The sequence below is a fragment of the Oreochromis aureus genome, linkage group 18 (assembly GCF_013358895.1).
Source record: "Oreochromis aureus strain Israel breed Guangdong linkage group 18, ZZ_aureus, whole genome shotgun sequence".
Taxonomy (NCBI): Eukaryota; Metazoa; Chordata; class Actinopteri; order Cichliformes; family Cichlidae; genus Oreochromis; species Oreochromis aureus.
Window position 1 is genome coordinate 26,183,504 of NC_052959.1, and position 19,867 is coordinate 26,203,370.

General features: G+C 40.3%; 2 protein-coding genes across 2 annotated transcripts; both read left to right on the top strand.

Annotated features, from left to right (window-relative positions):
• The first annotated feature begins 422 nt into the window (after positions 1 to 422).
• pex19 (peroxisomal biogenesis factor 19) lies at positions 423 to 5,675 on the top strand. The gene is made up of 8 exons (XM_031748269.2): positions 423 to 533; positions 1,951 to 2,039; positions 2,970 to 3,132; positions 3,223 to 3,308; positions 3,390 to 3,563; positions 3,646 to 3,816; positions 3,905 to 3,949; positions 4,143 to 5,675. Exons 1-8 carry the CDS (start codon positions 470 to 472, stop codon positions 4,227 to 4,229), a joined length of 879 nt encoding a protein of 292 aa, XP_031604129.2. The 5' UTR covers positions 423 to 469; the 3' UTR covers positions 4,230 to 5,675.
• A 1,552-nt stretch (positions 5,676 to 7,227) lies between these two features.
• Positions 7,228 to 19,399, top strand: copa (COPI coat complex subunit alpha). Its single transcript, XM_031748257.2, has 30 exons — positions 7,228 to 7,443; positions 7,766 to 7,879; positions 7,975 to 8,048; positions 8,264 to 8,344; positions 8,880 to 8,956; positions 9,128 to 9,237; positions 10,929 to 11,038; positions 11,596 to 11,695; positions 11,892 to 12,110; positions 12,389 to 12,539; positions 12,759 to 12,825; positions 12,932 to 13,007; positions 13,175 to 13,257; positions 13,556 to 13,781; positions 13,905 to 14,043; positions 14,433 to 14,595; positions 14,762 to 14,908; positions 15,060 to 15,249; positions 15,335 to 15,430; positions 15,543 to 15,631; positions 15,794 to 15,917; positions 16,512 to 16,601; positions 16,730 to 16,833; positions 16,925 to 17,071; positions 17,196 to 17,336; positions 17,437 to 17,619; positions 17,803 to 17,913; positions 18,031 to 18,192; positions 18,316 to 18,510; positions 18,992 to 19,399. The coding sequence occupies exons 1-30, from the start codon at positions 7,404 to 7,406 to the stop codon at positions 19,049 to 19,051; spliced, it is 3,669 nt and encodes a 1,222-aa protein (XP_031604117.2). The 5' UTR covers positions 7,228 to 7,403; the 3' UTR covers positions 19,052 to 19,399.
• Positions 19,400 to 19,867: the final 468 nt, after the last annotated feature.

Below are 19,867 nucleotides of genomic sequence, written 5' to 3' on the forward strand. Positions count from 1 at the left end.
GTTTCTTATCAGTGACATTTACAGATACAGAATTTGTCCATTGTAATAATAAGAACAACGAGGTGAAGATGGGATAAACACCATGTCCAAACAAAATCTGTAAAATATTTATAATTGAATAAAAGTAGGATACTTTAAAATAAAGACAATCTCAAAGAACAATGAAATAAAGGCAAATTGTACAGTGAAAATGACACAAAAGAGTGACCACAATTAAATAGAAAACATTTAAAAAGTCACATAAATTCTAATAAAAACAGAAATTAAATACAGGAAGTATTATGTAAACATTTGTGCTTTTGTGTGCGCGTTTTCCATAACACTAAACAACACTCCAGAGTAAAATATTTAACCGGCCACGAGGCGGCGCTACATTTAAAATCAGACTCGGGTGAGTGACGTAGAGGTGTTCGCGACATTTTTACAGCAGAAGCGGCAGTTTCCGCGCTGGGTTGGAGAAGGCAACATCATGGCGTCAGGAACAGGAGGGTCGTCCGATGGACACGATGCAGAGCTGGAAGAATTATTGGACAGTAAGAGTCGGCATTAATATTTTATCAGTGTGTGTATTTCTGAACACAGCAGTGGGATTTTCGTGCAGCTTCGTGGTGTCGCTGTGTCCTTTTTTGTTGTTGTTGTGCTTCCACCGTGTCAGGGCTTAGCTCAACGTCAGGTGCTCCTGCCCGGGTCCCAAAGATCTGCAGAAGTAATGTTCAAGAAGAAACGTCAGCACGAATCGCTTCATGTCTCTGCTGTCAGATAACTTTATCCGGGTTCAGTTTGTGCCCTTCATCGTGTATCTGCACAGAACACGGAGTCAATTTCCTTAACGACATATTTTGTTCAAGGCAAATTTTCAAAACAACCCAGCTTAGGATTTAAAGTGTTTTATTTTTCCAAATATGTATAAAGGCTAAATTATATACAGTTTTATTTTCTCAACAGTAGGTTTTCAATATAAAAGACATTCATAACAATAATAAAACAATCAGAAAAGGGCTAAAAATCTTCAAACCACTTTATATATTTTTCCTTCAATTTAAAGTCATCATTTGTCTTACATAAGACAACATATTATTGTGTTATATGCACCAAATTCTGACCCTTCCATCCAAATGTTGCAGCAGAAATCAAGACTCATCAGACCAGTCAAACCTTTTCTAAGCTTCTAGTGTTCAAATTAGTTCTTCGTTGACAGGAATTTCACCTGGCGTGGTTTTATGCCCCTGTAGCCCTTGTACTTCAAAGTTTGATGTATTTTGCATTCAGAGATGCTTTTCTGTGTTGACTGGTTGCATTGAGTGGTTATTTAAGTTAATGTTGCCTTCCTGTCAGCTCGAAGCTTCCTGGCTATTCTCTGACCTCTGACATCAACATGACATTTTCACCCAGAGAACTGCTGCTCACTGGATCTTTTCTCTTTTCACACCATTCTCTTTAAACCGCAGTGATGGTTGTGTGGGAACATCCCAGTAAATCAGCAGTTTCTGAACAACCATTTCATATTCTAAGTTACTTAAATAACCTTTCTTTGCCACTCTTGTGGTCAGTTTAAGATTAAGCAGGTTGTTGTGTTTTGCTAATTAAAGGTCAAAATGAGTGTTTGAAGAATGAAGTGATTGTTGATTAATTGATTAGTAAAAAAAAAAAGTCACTGCCTTTGCGTTTTAAAATGTGAATATATTATGCTTTTGCTAATTTTCTTTAATAATGAAAATAATCCTTTTTTGTTTTGAACTCAGAATGAGTTGATTAAAAACAAGAATGACAATTTTAAAGTTCAGAAAAATTGTCATATGCTGACATCCAGCCCATCAGTTATCCCAGTTATCCCATAGCAATGGGACAAACCCATAGCAATGGGATAACTGGATAATTATTTGTCAGTGAATATGAAACCATTAAATGCATTTTGACTGAATTGGTTCTAATGTCATCGCTTTCTTTCAGGTGCGTTGGATGACTTTGAGAAGGCGTCCGTCCCTCCAGCCCCTGAACCTGCAGCCGCTTCGTCCTCAGCCAGCAGTAGTGCACAAAAGGTGCTTGCGAAATAATTTAGAATAGAATGTTTAGAATAGAAGACCAGCAGCAGCTTCCGGTTCAGATTTTTCTGCCTCAGGACACGGAGGAAGTGCGGCCGCTGCTGGGCCTTCTTTACCGGGGTGATGGTGTTGTGGATCCAGGTGCCCAGAAACCTGAAGGTGGAGACAGATTCCACCCGTTCTCCATTTATAATCAGTGGGGAATGGACCTGTCTGTGCCTCCTGAAGTCCATTATGAGTTCTTTTGTTTTAAGGACGTTTAGCTTCAGGTTATTTTCTAAGCACCAGAGGGACAAGTTCTCTACATCCGTCCTGTATGGTCTCTCATCTCCATCAGAGTTGAGTCCAACCATGGTGGTGTCACGGTGGCAAATTTTTAAATAAAAGTTTGGCTAATAGTGAATACCAATACTTTTTTTTTTTTCAGTTTTTTACTGTTGTGTATTCCCCATAATGTTAGGAAAACTAGGAAATGTTGCTTTTAAAGAAATAACTGAGACAATTTGAAGTCTTTTCAGTCCTCCATCACTTTTTTTTAACATTTCACCACCAAAAAAACTGAGGTCACACAACAGATAAACATCGCAACTTTCTTATTTCCTGATATCAGTAAATATCAGTATTTGCAGATGGCAATATTTGACTGATAAAGCAGTGCTTTTCTGTCTTTTTCTGTTAATTTTCTATCCAAAACTGCAAACTAGAAAGTGTCAGTGTTATTTTAGTGTTGAGCTTTCAAATGTTGGTTCTTTTACTATTAGGAAGCAAGACTGCTGCAGGTTTACATCAAGTGTAAGCTAGAGTCGGGTCTAGAACATAAAAACAAAACAGTTTCAATTCAGATGGAGTGAAAAGAAGAACATCTCCCTCAGTTTTTCCTTATTTCTAAATAAGGTATTTTGGGGTTTTTTTCTCTGCCTGTCTCAGCCCCCTTTGCTTGAGGACTGTAAGCTCTTCGAGACTCTCTTTGAAGGGGACATGGCTGCCCAAGCTAAGGAGGAGTGGGAGAAGGCCATGACGGAGCTGGCTCAGGAGGAACCGGAGCTTCTCCAACACTTTCAGAAGCTATCAGAGGCTGCGGGAAAAGTTGGTAAGATATAGGCTTGTGTTGACTATGGTTTACTTCTAGTCCTCTGCCTATTTTGGCTTTTTGGCAAAATACTCTGTTTATTCTGACCAGGTACTGACACTGCCTCCCAACAAGAATTCACTTCCTGTCTTAAAGAAACCCTTCAGGGGCTGGCCAAAAATGCAGACAACCTGAAGGTGGGTCAAGCTGAAATTGTGCAAATATGATGAAGATTTTGCATATGAGAGCAATTTCATAGTCTGATTGTTTTCTTGCAGTCTTCGGGACTAGCTGGAGATGACCTTGTCAAAGCACTAGAGGGCCTAGGGTTGGAGGAGGGTGAAGGTGGTGGTGGTGATGATGGAAACATCCTGCCCATCATGCAGTCCATCATGCAGAATCTTCTCTCTAAGGAGGTGCTTTATCCATCCCTGAAGGAAATCACTACTAAGGTGTGCTTTTGGTTTTATAGCAGACATTATATTCTGCAGTATCCCATTCAGTAATTGTATTAACTGTACTTAATTCCTGCAGTACCCAGAGTGGCTGGAAACCAACAAACCGAGCCTTAGTCCAGAGGACTACCAGCGCTATGAGCAGCAGGCCAAAATCATGGGAGACATCTGTAAGCTCTTTGAGAGGGAGGAAGAGGGTGCAGCAGATAAAGAGAGCACATTTGAGAGGATCATGGACCTGATGCAAAAGGTGATGCAGCACTATCTCTTATCTCATACAAACACCAGTTTATGTGTAGAGTGAAACTGGTAACTCATCCTGTTTCTTTTACCAACAGCTGCAAGACCTTGGACAACCACCCAAAGAGCTAGCAGGTGATGCGGTAAGTAAAAACACCATTGTGTGTTTGACCTCGCTGTACAACTAAGATTTCAGGGAAAGAAAATGTGCTGTAATTTGATTGTCCCTTTCATAACAGAACTGCGGTTGATGTTTTAATCTGAATTTTATGTGATTTTAAATGAGCACAAATATTTATAGTTCTTCCTCTCTTTTTTTTTTTTCTTCCTCTCCAGCCTCCTGGCTTTAACTTTGACATGGACTCACTCAATCTCCCTGGAGGCCCTGGGGCCGGGTCAGCCGAGCAGTGCTCCGTCATGTGATGAGGGTAGTGGCGGTGTCCATCTGAAGCACTTGAGCCGAAGGGTCGCTCTGTGTGTGTCAGCAGCGGGGGAGAGTGACAGAATGAGAAGCAAATGTCAGGCAGGAGTGTGACTAATCCGTCATCACCGCTCTCCTCCTAAAGAGTAAAGTGTGTGGAAACAGAAGCAACATAAGGAATCACAAACAACACAAACACACATATTCTTCTCCATAAAAATCATGGAAGGCACAACTAAGAACATTTGGACATCTTTTCATTAGCAGCTGCCACAATTCCTTCACACTTTAATTTTAGCAGAGTTTCTGTAAGAAGAAAATACCACTGGCCTTCTCAGTGTTGTTTTTACATACTGTTTAACCTTATGGTAATTTACATCAAACCACTTCACGGGTATAAACGGTGCCTTTTCAAAGTGACTTTAAGTTGTTGTTTTTAGGTTTCATTAGAACGTGAAATTTCATCTATTATTCAGCTACGATCGGAGTTAAAATGGTCTGAATTTGCAATAACATCCCAAGTGATTGTTTTCCAGCATTTCACTTAAGCTAAAAGCTTTAACTTAGAAAGTTTATGGTTAACATGCTAGAAAACTATGAAAAATGTGTACATTTGTTAGTTATTTAAAAGATTAAAACAACTAAAGAGGAGTGAAGCCCTCATAAGAGATTTCCTTTACCTCTTAAAACTAAGCCAGCTAATTTAATAAGACCCATTTGCTATTCCTCATTCCAAAATATTGATTTGAAGTGATTGATGATTCCTGGATGCCTTTGCTGTGGTTGAAGTGATCATTATAGTGTAGAGTAACTGTGCAAAGTGCTTCCCTGTGATTCCCAGTGTTTTCAATGTGCAAAATGGTGTTTTCCTTTGGTATGGGGTCCCCGCTGGGAAACAACAATCACATGAGGGCATGAAAATAAACCCTATAAAAGTGCGTCATGTTTGTTCCAGAGAGGGCGACAGACAGTGTAGTAAACATCACATTGTGTTACGTGAAAGGACGAGAGAAAGAGGTGGCTAATACATGGAGATGCGCTATTGGGTAAGACATCAACAACCTGATGTTGGCACTTTCTGGCAGTGGCTGTCGGGTTTGTGTAGTGGATAACAGTTGACTTCTGTAACTGTAGAGAGAGATCTAGATATCACACGACCACCAGCCCATCAGTGACTGTATAATAAAGGGTTCTGTGAAAGGAATCAGTCAACCATGCACTGAGAAGAGATGCGATTTACATCAGCTGAGGGGAGTGCTGCTGCAGAGGTTTACAGAGACCTGTGGTTTCATCCCATTGTGGGGTGGGACTCAACTCTCAGGGCCAATGCCAATGTTTCCCACAGCACCGTTAAAAATAATAAAAAATAATGATGATAATAAAACTTGTTTTTGACACTATTCTTCTGTAAATATATAAAATAAAACTAATGATATACTGTAATTGTTCCCGGTGTGATTTTTGTCATTATTTCTTTCATACTGCTTATGGAACATGAGTAGAAATATTGTGTCATAATCAACTGCATTAAGAGAAGTTTTACTATAAGTTTACTGCACTTCAGTTTGTCTATGCTGTAGTCATGACTAAAGCTATGGTCATTTTATGAAATATGCTGCATTACTGGAGAAAATCTGCAGTAAATGAAGTAAAGGATTTTTTTTTATTTAAATTCTCAAGTAATAAATAATAAATAAAATAAATTTATATACACTCATTTTGAACATGTCACTGTAATTTGGGGCTTTTAATGACTTCTTTTACAATGTCTTTAACATGACAAAACCTGTTAACGTCTTATTAGTAATCTTCATTGACTACAGCTGGTAGTTTCTCTTTGTCAGCATGCCACTCAGATAAAGATTGAGTTATTTGGCCACAGTGATAAAGGGTTTGTTTGGGGGATTAAAGGAGAGTCTTTCAAAACACTATACCAACTGTCAAGCATGGTGGTGGTAGTATCATGCTCTGGGGTTTTTTGCTGCCAATTGTATGAGTACACTGGACAAAGTGGATGGAAAAATGAAGAAAGGGAACTAGTTCTAAATTGTTCAATGTTACCTCAAATCAACAGCTAGACATTTGAAACTTGAAACACGGTTGGATTTTCCAACAGGACAGTGATCCCAAACACATATTAAAACTAAAATAGATACAACAGGCTTCTGGAATGGCCTTCTCAAAGCCCTGACCTCAACACTCTTGAAAATCTGTAGACTATGATTATAAGCACATGCCATGAAACCAGTCAGCATATATAAATTCTACCAAGTCTGACAATAAGAGTTCCATCCAGTAAGAATTATTCTGACTGTTTTTAAAGTCATTAAAGATGTATGATGTCCTATAACCCAAACCTGGAAAAAGAACAGGTCAAAGAAATCACTAAAAGCCCCAAATTACCACAACCTTCATGCCTACGAATGCGTGTGTAAACTTCTGACCACAACTGTATTTTGAGACGTTTAAAGAGGAAAGAATTGTGTAGAAGTCCACTTTCTTTTTGTTGCAATCCTAGATTATTGATTATTTTTTTTTTTTTAATCCAGTGGAAACGCATTACTTCACATTACAGGCGCCCGCGCGTGCCACGTATTGTGCCTGCAGCAGATGACGTCATCAAATTATAATTTGCAGTCGGATTTAGAAAAAAGGAATTTTAGAATCGTTTATGAAGAAAACAATCTTAATCTTAATTATTTTTTTTAAATTATGAATTTCTCACTTTAATCTAATAGAATTTGTGAGTTCATGACATTGACATTTTAAAGAATAACCTTTTTGTCTCTTAGATTTTTACCGCTTTTTTAAAGAAACGAACGACTCTTTATCCGAGTCCGTATATTTATTTCATACGTCTAAGGAGTGCTTGGAAATATACAGATTAGATTTGTTATGACGGCATTTAGTCGCAGATGTCTTGTCTATGTGGTACATTTCTATGCGCCGCTGCCGTGGAACTTTCTGCGTCAGATTTTCGTCGCAAAACTTTATTGTTCAAAACCGGAAGACAAAACGGACTACGTGTCAGGAAAAAGGAGAATCAACTAAATGGGCGAAGGTGGTCAGGCCGCTTGATTCAACATATCTGCAGAGTTTAGTCCTTTTTAATTATTTGCTCTGGCTGAGTTTTGTCTCAGCATTAAAAAGAAGACCTTTGCGGTTCACCAGTAACGATGTTAACAAAATTTGAAACGAAGTCGGCCCGTGTCAAAGGTAAGAGTCTGCTAGCTACTTATTAGCAAAGAAGCTAACGTTAGCTAGTTGACGTTATCGTCCTCGGTTGATTATTCATTCAGAGTTGTCTCTTTATTCTTGTTTTTAAATAGATTTTCCTCCGACTGTCTCTAACTAATTTGTCGTTATAGTGTCTTATTCAGATGTAGCGATAAATGGACAGTAGTTGTACGTGTCCTTAGCTGTTCGGCTAACATCACTTTGCATGTTTAAAAAACCGCTGTAAATTAGGATGATGCTGGTCGTCTGAAGTGTAATAGCCTCTTCTGTGAGAGATCTGACGAGCTGTTTTACATTTCAGGCCTGAGCTTCCATCCCAAACGGCCATGGGTTCTTGCAAGTTTGCACAACGGAGTCATCCAGCTGTGGGACTATCGGATGTGTACACTTATTGACAAATTCGATGAGCATGACGGTAAGACGGTGTTTTAGCTCGAGTACGCTGCTTTAGCTTACAGACTGTGCTATTAATGGAAATGAGGTGTGATTTAATGTGGTCTCTCACCACAGGTCCTGTCAGAGGGATTGATTTCCACAAGCAGCAGCCCTTGTTTGTGTCTGGAGGGGATGACTACAAAATCAAGGTGGGACTGCTGTGGCATCAACACTCTCACTAAATGTCATGAAGCTGGATAAATGTTGTTTAAGTGCTTATTTTTGTTTCTTTGGTTTGAGGCAGTATCTCATACTCAGGATTTCTAATATTTTGCCTAAACATCTAAGGTGCTGCCATGTCTTAATGCACTACTGTAAAATGAAACCTAGGTGAGAGCTGCGTAAATGTTCTTTTTGTGTACAGGTGTGGAACTACAAGCTGAGACGCTGTCTCTTCACCCTCCTTGGGCATCTTGACTACATCAGAACCACCTTCTTTCACCATGTGAGTTGTCCTGCCGTTTTAACATAGAAAATGGACAAGTGACAAATTAAAGGAAACCTTGAACCTTTGACTCCTGCAGTGACTCTCCTATTTTGAACTACTTGTGCAAATCAGTGGAGGTATTCAAGATGATCACCTTTTATCCTGTGAAGTGCTCTCTTCCAGAATGGCCTCCACCAATCTGGCAATAGGATTCATTAGATTAAATTATGCAACTTGTATGCTATGGCTTTTCCAGTCACCAGATCTTAGCCTATCATTCAAGATAGGATAGGTTGTCTCCAAGTCCACGAGAGAAATCATTAGTTTTATTTGTGATGGTGGAGCACTGTGCAAATGTAAATGTAAACAACGCTAAAGCTGGGATTCAGTACAGTACTACATATTATGGTAAACACTTTGTCTTTAAGGGGTTTTAATTTATATTGTCACCCCACTGGATTAGTACTTCCTTCTGTTTTTTTTTTTTTTTTTGTAATTTATGTTAGAACAATTTAGACTTAAGTTATTTCATTAATTGTCACCTTGCCTGTAGGAGTACCCCTGGATTCTGAGCGCTTCAGATGATCAGACGATTCGCATTTGGAACTGGCAGTCCAGGACGTGTGTCTGGTAAGACACTGTGTAAAGTTTAAACTGTTGTTTCTCACAACTTGCACATAGTTAGGCTGTTTAACTGAGATTTTAAATAAACAGAGGAATGAAAATTGTTAAAATTTACCATAATGAAAATGAATGGTCTGCCCTAATTTCTTATGTTTCCTATTTCTTTCTTCTCTGCAGTGTGCTGACTGGCCATAATCACTACGTGATGTGCGCCCAGTTCCACCCATCTGAGGACCTGGTGGTGTCGGGCAGTTTGGACCAGACTGTGCGAGTGTGGGATATCTCCGGTGAGGGCCTGGGGATGGCAGACCAGAGGACAGCGGGCTGGGTTTTGGGGGAGGGGTTGGGAGCAGAGTGGTACAGATGAGGAGGAAGAAAACAGGAGCAGGACCGAAGTGAAGTCCTAAACCTCTTCTTCCTCTCTGACTTGTAGAGGATAAAACTCTGTGGGCTGTTTGCAGAAACACCTCTCTTTTGATAGATGGTGAGAGAGTTAGATGCAGTGGAACAAATTTATGGTGTGGTATTTATTTATTTTTTTAATTTAATACTACACTGTAAATAAAAGCTCTGAAAGGAGAAAGGCCTTACAGATCAGATAGATGCACAGTGAAAGGATAAAATCCACATAGATGGATAATTGGAGAGGTGTTTCTGTGCCTGTGCATGCTGTAAAAATCTTGTGGTTTTTCTTTCTCCTGTTTCTTGTCTTTAGACTAACTGCACTCATTTGCTTTCACTTCCTTTCATGTGAACATGCATAAGTTCTAACATTCACCAATCCTGGGTTTATGGAATTTAACTTAGTTTTTGGATTGAGCATGGCTGCATCCATTTGTACTTTTTTTTTATTTTTTAACTTGTCTATCACATGACTTAACTGCAGCATGTGTTTTCATTTTTTATGATAAAGACATAGTATGTTTATGGGCAGGTTTAGCTTTAAGGGGTTACTTTGAACTCATACTCACAATATAGAAAATCCATACTGCTTTGGCATCCAAACAAAAACATTAATTGGTTTAAAAAAAAAGTTAATCTTTTTTTATACACTTAAACTTTCTGGCTGTCCCATATTTCTATATGACCTATGACATTTGCACGACTGGCTCTACTATTAAAAAAAAATAATAATAACATGAAATATACTTCAGGTTTATATTTCCTGTAGTCATTGCAACTTATTGTTATCATCTTCATTCCTAACCAATAATTGTGGCATTTCAGACTATACTAACTGCACGTCATTTAAACATTGTGACTGAAATGTGCATGAGCCTTTAAGAAAGCAAACTCCAAGACTCATAATCCTGATACTCAACGCCCCATCGAGGCTCACCTTTACAATGCTAGCTACCACCCACTCCACCTCCATCAGCCAAGTCCACACACTCCCTGTGTCCTCCTTATCCCATGCTCTCCCTGGAAACATCCACACCTGCACATGGGTTCCTAGTGTCATTTCTGTTTCCTGCGTGTCATCTCTCTCTGTGCTGTTGTACTGTCTGCTCACCACATTGTTTTAACAGGCAGGAATCATGAATACAAGCTGTGTTTTCTCCATCTTTTTTCATTTCCTGATCTCACTGAGTCTCTGAAATAATCAGCTACCTTGCTCTGCTATCCATCCAAATCACAAGTGATTCCGATTTCTTCTGTAAGATGATGATTAATTAAACCAATCAAAGCACGGCTGCAGGAATGATTGTTTCCAGACTCAAGCTGGCAGTCAATGAGAAAGCAGAGGTTGTGTTGGTGTGTTTCAAACCTGTGTGTGTGTTCAGTAGTACAACAGTGCGCTGTGTTTTTAAACCCCCCTTTTTGTGGCCTCTCTTCTCCAATGATGATTCTCCAAATTTGATATCTAAATAATATGTATCTTGTTTTTCCCCATGTTCCGATCCTCTACTGTGGTTGTGCCCTGTGTAACTTGATTATGGCTCCCCCCTTTGCATGCGGTGCTCTCTGATGGTTCCAGGTTTGAGGAAGAAGAACCTGTCTCCAGGTGCTGTGGAAACGGAGGTGCGCGGCATCTCTGGTGTTGACTTGTTTGGTGCCTCTGATGCTGTTGTTAAACACGTCCTCGAGGTGAGAAGCAACTTTGTACCTTTTGTAAATGTTGTGGTCATTTGAGTGAATCAGCCTTTAAAGGTTACTGGGGGGAACCTTCATTTGTTCCTGGTATCTCATTACAGGGAAATGTCCATTCGTAGTCTTCGGCTCACATATTGTTTGGATGTCCTTTTTGGTTTTGTTTTTTTTCCTTTTACAAAATATGAAATGCATCCTTTAGAGTGAAAATATAGAGACAAGTTCATTGTTAATGAGGTTCTCCAAATCATCAAAAAAGTCCATGATGCAGTTCTGTCTGTGGAAAACACCACCTTTTAGCCTGAGCTAGCAGTTGAATCTGTGTTTTAAGGGGTATGTGATTACGACTTAAGGTCAGAAATATTCAGTCATAAAAAAAAAACTACATTGCTTGGGTTTTGTTTTAATGTAGTATTTTATGGTTTCTGTGTGATATATTATTTATTTAATGGTACTGAAACAGCTTCTCAGAGAGTAACACAGTTTAGTTTCATATAGAACGATGCTGTGCTATGACAGCTGTTTGTGTGACTTGAGGTTATGTTTATGTTCAGGGTCACGATCGTGGGGTCAACTGGGCAGCCTTCCACCCCAGCATGCCTCTCATTGTGTCTGGAGCTGATGACAGGCAGGTGAAGATCTGGAGGATGAATGGTGAGTGACTTTACATGAGCGTTAGAAGTTGATGTTCACGGAAACGAAAACCCCTGACTTTTCTGTTATGTGCCAAGAAGTAGGTATTTCATCAAGCTAACTACTTCACTAATTGTTTCCTGCTGTAACTGTTTCTGCTTGTTTTTTGTCTTTAATCATGTCTCATTTTTTTGTTTTTCCCCCCGTCTGTGTTCAGAGTCCAAGGCATGGGAGCTCGATACATGCCGTGGGCACTACAACAACGTGTCCTGTGCCATCTTCCACCCACGCCAGGAGCTCATTCTGTCCAACTCTGAGGACAAGAGCATCCGGGTGTGGGACATGTCCAAAAGGACCGGAGTACAGACCTTCCGCCGTGATCACGATCGCTTCTGGGTGCTGGGTGCCCACCCAAACCTCAACCTGTTTGCTGCAGGTAAGTGCTGACAGTGATCTGATCAAAACAGGAACATTAACAGATTTTCAAGTTCAAATATCAATTTGCAACGTAGTTGTTTGGTTAGTTTGGTTAGTTTTGAAGCTGATCCTTTGCATATCAGGGAAAATTTGAAAAAAAAAGATTTTAATGGTTCTCTTAAGTTCACATGGCCTAGTAACAGGAAATGTCTGCCATGTATTTCCTGAGGAGGGGAAAAAATACAGTGTGCACGTGTGAAATTTGCACTGACGGATGGTTTATTTTGTGTCCTTAAGGTCATGACAGTGGTATGATTGTGTTCAAGCTGGAGCGTGAACGTCCAGCCTACGCTGTACATGGCAACATGCTTTACTACGTCAAGGATCGCTTCCTCCGCCAGCTGGACTTCAACAGCAGCAAAGACACGGCTGTTATGCAGCTGCGCAGGTGTGGTGTGCACAAGATAGCATTTTGAGTATACGAATACTGTACATTGACCTCTTTATTTCTGCAATCAAAAAGAAATTGGTCTAAGTAATTGTGGCTAGTGCTTGTTTTTGTCTTTCGTGGGGTTTTTGGAGGGTTTTTTTGTTTTGTTTTTTTAAAATGAAAATCAGTCTAATTTAAAATAACCATTTTACCTGTTTTACCTTTTCCTTAACTTAGTGGGTCTAAGTTCCCAGTGTTCAGCATGTCTTATAATCCCGCTGAGAACGCTGTCCTGCTCTGCACTGTAAGTGTCTCTTAGTTAAAATGCACTCGCACACATTAATCACTTACTGCTCAGTTAAGTGTGTTGGTTTGCTTCTGTTTATTGAAATGCTCTTTACCTCCTGCAGAGAGCAACCAACCTGGAGAACAGCACCTATGACCTGTACTCAATTCCCAAAGAAAGTGACTCTCAGAACCCCGATGGTAAAAAAACAACAACAAAAAACCCACTTTAGTTATGTTTTTTCTCACACTCTGTAAATATTTGTTTTGTTTTGTTTCTTTACTTATTGAATGTTACTATATGCCTCCAGTTTGTATCTCCTTGAATGAAGTAACAAGAGGCTGTCTTTTCTTTTTTTAAATTCCAGCACCGGAGGGGAAAAGGTCTTCTGGTCTGACAGCAGTCTGGGTGGCCAGGAACAGATTTGCTGTGTTGGACCGTATGCATTCTGTAAGTGCATATGAAAGTTTACAAAGTAGTGAAATATATAGGAAATTCCTTTTTAAAAGATTTTTTGAAAAGTTGGTTAATTCTATAAAAAGAACTGAAACTGTTGATCAGTAAATCATTTGTTCTTTACAAATGATCGATTAAAGGCAGTCTGGCACGTTAATCTCCGACTGAAACAATCAAGAGTCCATTATGTGACTTGTGCAGCCTACAAATATTTAAAGAAAACTTTTTACTTTGCTTTTTGTCCTGATCTGTAATTATTTATCACAACGTTTTTTTCATTTCTCCATTGCAGCTGCTGATTAAAAATCTGAAGAATGAAATTGTGAAGAAAGTCCAGGTGCCGAGCTGTGAGGAGATCTTCTACGCCGGGACAGGCTCACTGCTGCTGCGTGATACCGATGGCGTCACACTGTTTGACGTGCAGCAGAAACGCTCCCTGGCCACTGTGAAAATCTCCAAGGTCAAGTACGTGGTGTGGAGTGCAGACACCAGCCACGTGGCTCTGCTGGCTAAACACGGTGAGTGGATGAGATGAATATCTGCAGATTTGACCAACAGATGTTCAAACCTGAAGGTTTTCTCTGCTGGTTCGCAAAGGAAGCTCTAAATCTGATTTTCTCTTTTTTCTTCCCTTCCCTCAGCAATTATGATCTGCAACCGTAAGCTGGAAAGTCTGTGCAACATTCACGAGAACATCAGAGTGAAGAGTGGAGCCTGGGATGAGAGTGGAGTCTTTATCTACACCACTTCCAACCACATCAAATACGCCCTCACGTCTGGGTATGTGCTGCTTAGAAAAGGCAGTGTTTATTCATTCCCACAGGCACAAGTCTCTGGGGAGAGAAACATCTTAACACAGACCTGTAGAGTTTCAACAGAATAAGCTGTCACTGAGAAAGTTCTAAGCTAAAATGTTGCCTTAGTGCTTGTTTTCTTTGATAGTGTTGTGCTCCCAGATGTCTTTTAAAATAAGCACAGCAGTGGCTTAGAATAATTGGAGCATTGTTTTTGCTCAAGTATGTAACTTTATATTTTAAAGACAAATACAACTTTGTTGGCTTTGAATTCTCTGGACAGAAAAGATGAAATCTTTCACAGTTAGAAAGCATCAGTTCATGACTGCATTAGTGCAAAATGTCTAACTTAGAACATTCTTTGTGTTCCTGTAGTGATCATGGCATCATCAGGACCCTGGACCTGCCCATCTATGTGACCCGTGTGAGAGGCAACAGCGTTTATTGCCTGGACAGGGAGTGCAGGCCTCGTGTGCTCACCATCGACCCCACAGAGTACCGCTTCAAACTGGCCCTGGTCAATCGCAAATATGATGAGGTCGGTTCTTAAGGGTGTTGTCCTTGAAGTGATAATCTGAGTATACTGAAGGAGATTAAACACCAGAACTGTGCAGTGATAATCTGAGTTTCATATTAAACACCATTACATTTTTACCAGGAGTCATTTGGTTCCTAATTCTGAGGTCATTCCTGTTACTCTTCAGGTGCTCCACATGGTGCGCAATGCCAAACTGGTAGGTCAGTCCATCATTGCCTATCTGCAGAAGAAGGGCTACCCCGAAGTAGCACTGCACTTCGTCAAAGATGAGAAGACGCGCTTTAGCCTGGCTCTGGAGTGTGGCAACATCGAGGTGAGCTGGCAGCATTAATCAAACACTTCTGTACCTATTCTATCAGTTTTTAAGATGAGGGTGGAGGTCTTGTACATGATGAGCTCTAATCAAATCACGGTGAGACCGAGATCCGTCTGCAAAATTAAAAATCAAATCTCTGTACTTCCAGGTGGCTCTGGAGGCAGCCAAAGCCCTGGATGAGCGCAGCTGCTGGGAGCGTCTGGGTGAGGCAGCACTGCTGCAGGGTCACCACCAGGTCGTGGAAATGTGCTATCAGAGGACCAAGAACTTTGACAAGCTCACCTTCCTCTACCTCATCACTGGTAACTTGGCCAAGCTACGCAAGATGATGAAGATTGGTGAGTGAGGATTTCTATTCTTTATTTGGTTAAGGTGTGTATGTTCTCTTCCAGTATTTCTAATGGCTGTGTTATCTATGTGTAGCTGAGATCAGAAAGGACATGAGCGGTCACTACCAGGCAGCACTCTACCTGGGAGACGTCAGCGAGAGGGTTAGAATCTTGAAGAACTGTGGACAAAGTGAGTTAATTTGTCAACATTCATTCATATTCTGTCGTATTTTGCTTGCCCAGCCTTCATGGGAGTAAAATGAGAAATCATCATGCAAATTTGTTTGTGTGCATCCTTGCAGAGTCACTGGCCTACCTGACTGCAGCCACACACGGGTTGGATGAAGAGGCTGAGGCACTAAAAGAGACGTTTGACCCAGAAAAGGAGACGGTGTGTTCACAAAACATTCTTCCTACACAAATTATGGGAAACAATAACATCCAGAAGCAGTGAACCTATTGTTTTTTTGTAAACAATACAGCAATTCCCATGTTGATAAATAACATAATTATTGCTTAATTTTAATTTTAAAATGGTTTGTGTGACTTTTAGGTGCCAGAGGTTGATCCCAATGCACAGCTCCTGCAGCCACCTCCACCCATCAACCCTCTAGACACTAACTGGCCTCTGCTCACCGTTTCAAAGGGCTTCTTTGAGGGAGCTATTGCAGCAAAGGGTAAGTCAAGAGCCATGATGGACTGAAAAGGAAGAAACATGATACTTTGAAGTTTCAACCATGTTAACTCAGTTCAAATGGAACCAAGAATGGAGACACATAAGTACTTGTGTTTCTTTAATTCAGAACAAGGTTATGTGATTGGTTGGGTTCATCTGTTTGTTAGCAGGTTAGTCAAAAGTTGCATATGGACTTGCAACAAAACTTTATTAGTGGTGCAACTTGGCCCAACCTGAAAGTGATCAACTGATGAATATTTGGAACGATTTTTTAGCATTGCTAGATAGGACAACGTTACATACCAGATTTAAATAAGAAAAACTGAGACATCCCTTCGATGATTTCAAGAAAATGTCACAATACAATCTGGATCCAGATATCCAAAGACTCACATGCAGGGTGTGAGGGGGAGTTTTCTGCCTGGACTTGGATTGCTTTTAAAACAGCTGATTGGTTTTTTTGTAAATCTTTCTAATATGCATAAGTGTTTCTGTTTTTAAAGGTATTCGAAGATGAAGTTATTGTACAGGGTAGTAAATGTAGAAGTGTGGGATTTAATATGGGCAAAGTGAGAACAGAGTTCATGTGTTGTAGGGAAAGCTGGTCAGATGGCTGCCGACTTGGACATGGATACTTCAGGAGTCGAGGGCTGGGGAGATGATGCTGAGCTTCAGCTGGATGAAGGTAAATTCAGAATGATTTTAACAAATCATTTTCTCTCTTTTATTTTTTTATTATCTTTTTTCAAACTTTCGTTGTGCTGCTTGAGCCTGAAACAATTAAATGTGTATCTTTTCCTCTTTTTCTCTCAGATGGCTTCATGGATGCTCCGGAGGGATTAGGAGAGGAAGGATTGGGAAAAGAGGAAGGAGGAGGATGGGATGTTGAGGAAGACCTGGATCTTCCTCCAGAGCTGGTGAGAGAGAAAATGTTTCTCATGTTAAACGTGAAAAGAGTACAAAGTATTGAGCTGGTCAGCTTTACGTTATCTTTACACCAATCAACAGGATGTACCAGTTGGTGCAGGTGGAGGAACAGAGGACGGCTTCTTTGTCCCACCAACCAAGGGCACAAGTCCAACCCAGATGTGGTGCAACAATTCCCAGCTGCCAGTGGATCACATCCTGGCCGGCTCCTTTGAAACTGCAATGAGGGTACGCTCATATTGACAGTGTTTTCCAACACCACTTATTTATTTTTGATTCCCTTTAATAACATATATCATCGTTTAAAAAGGAAGCATAAATGGTTAATTACTGTTGCTTGTTTCTACCATAGCTGCTCCACGACCAGGTTGGAGTTGTGAACTTTGGCCCCTATAAGTCGCTTTTCATGCAGACTCTGTCCAGAGGACGCACATCTTACCTGGGGCTGCCGTCCCTGCCCTGCCTGCGTGGGCACCCACAAAGGAACTGGAAGGTACAGCTGTTCATTTGATATATTTGTTCCTTCTCTTAATAGTTTCTAATTTATTCCACAAAGTAGAAAATGACTTTTTTATCTTTAATTTTCTTCTCAGGACTGTGGAGCAAAGCAGGGGCTGCCTGCTGTGGGCCTGCGTCTCTCTGATCTCATCTCCCGCCTGCAGCAGTGCTACCAGCTGACCACAGCTGGACGATTTGAGGACGCCGTTGAGCGCTTCAGAGTCATCCTTCTGTCTGTACCTCTGCTGGTGGTTGATAACAAACAGGAGATTGCAGAGGTAAGCAACAAGCATGCCTTGAACCTGATCTGTTTAATCTCTAAAGTCCATTTGTAATGGACCTAATAAGCTTTTGGCTGTATGATTCTCATGGCTCCTGTGGCTTTCAGATAAACTCATTTTGTTGACATGCTGATACACATTTATATATACTCAGATATTTAACTGGGTTATGTGTTTTAGGCTCAGCAGTTGATTACAATATGCAGAGAGTACATAGTGGGTCTGACCATGGAGACTGAGAGGAAGAAGCTGCCTAAAGACACTTTGGAACAGCAGAAGAGGTTGTGTGAGGTAAAAAACATGATGAAACCTTCACTGATTCACGCTTAAAAAAAAAAAATAAATAAATCACCAAAACATGATGAAAATGTTCAAAAAAAAATGTGTGTGTTTGTGTTTTCCTTGCAGATGGCTGCTTACTTCACCCACTGTAATCTCCAGCCAGTCCACATGGTGTTAGTGTTGCGCACAGCTCTGAACCTCTTCTTCAAACTGCGTAACTTTAAGACAGCTGCAGGCTTCGCACGACGTCTCCTCGAACTTGGGCCCAAGCCAGATGTTGCACAGCAGGTTGGTTGTTCATCACTCAAAGCTTATTTTTTTTATTTTATAAAGGTCTTTATTAGATGGCTTGTAATGCACTGGTGTCATTCTCTTGCCATCATCTCCTTTGCAAAAATTCTCTTTCTTTAGACTCGCAAGATTTTGGCAGCCTGTGAGAAGAACTTGACAGACGCCCACCAGTTGAACTACGACCCCCACAATCCATTTGACCTGTGCGCTGCCTCTTTCGTTCCCCTGTACCGCGGACGCCCCGTTGAGAAGTGCCCTCTGTCTGGAGCCTGCTACTGCCCCACTTACAAAGGCCAGATCTGCAGGGTCACAGAGGTAGGCCAAACAAATGTATATGAAATTCTAGGGACCATCATTTAGTAAAGGAGAGAAAATTTGGTCTGAATGATCAAGTTTCTTGATCACTCAGATCTGAAACTGTAACCATCTTTAATAAGAACATCTGGTAAATTGTTTATGTTTGAAGGTATTTTATCTTCAGTAAGGGAATAAGGTCTGTCACCAAATAATATTATCACAGTAATATCTGTTGAAGATTTGCAAGAAAAAAGCCAATAATACTGTCAGTAAAGTTCACCTTCAGCTTAGTGAGCGGAAGCATTTTCAAATCTTCAAATGTGGTTGTCATGACAAGATAGCAGAAATCTTTTATTAACCACTTCTAAGTTCCTGCTTCTATTTTTATATCATTAAACATGCTGCCTTCACTTTTCTTTTTATTTATTTAAATTCCCATCTCTGCTGTAACTACCACCACCCCCCACCCACTAATTTGTAATGTGTCCTCTTTTTCTAGGCAACGGAGATCGGCAAGGACGTGATTGGTCTGCGTGTGAGTCCACTTCAGTTCCGCTGAGAGGATGAGAAATGAAAACACCTCCACTCTTACTTTGTTGTAGTAATGATACAATTATTTGCATGAGAAATGGAAGCAGTTATATGTGTTTGCTCACAGTGCTGTTTAACCTCTATAAATCCTTTCTCAGCTATCTGTTCCTGTTCATCACCGATCCTACTAAAAGCTTTTTGTTGTAAGTGCTGCTGCATCAACAACACAGTGCTGTGTGCTTTATTAGAGCTGTAAAACCTTACTGTTAACCCGCTTCTGACTTGTATGACATGAATAATGGAAAATGAACAGCAGTACGCTGTGTATCTGTGGGAAACGATAAAATAAAAAGGTCCTTTTATGAACACAAATGAAGTGTGCGAGTTGGGCTGTCTCTGTGGTGTTTTTAATATGCTATGGTGTCTGCAGAAGGAAGATTAAAGTGAAATGTGAACATTTGATGTGCACCTCAAGGATGAGTCATGAGAAATGAAAATGGAAAAACCTGCACCGTGGACTGGCTCCTTAGTTGGCATTACAAATTAAAAACAAGGGGGTGACATTCATAGTAAAGTTTGTTATATGGTTACCTGTTACACCTGACCTGATTCTTGTTAAATATTGAAAATGTGGTTAGTTCCTTTTATGATGTGCAAAGTTGCCACTTTGACAGAATCTGGCCTCTACCTGTAAAGGGAAGCAGTCATTATTAACCAGAACACATTCTGGGGCAAATGTTAGAAAAAGTTGCGTTTTTAAAAAATAAAAAAAGGGGGGGGGGGGATATATAATCTCTTTCATTGAAAGGGAAAGAAGCTCATCCCACAGGATTTTGAACGCTAA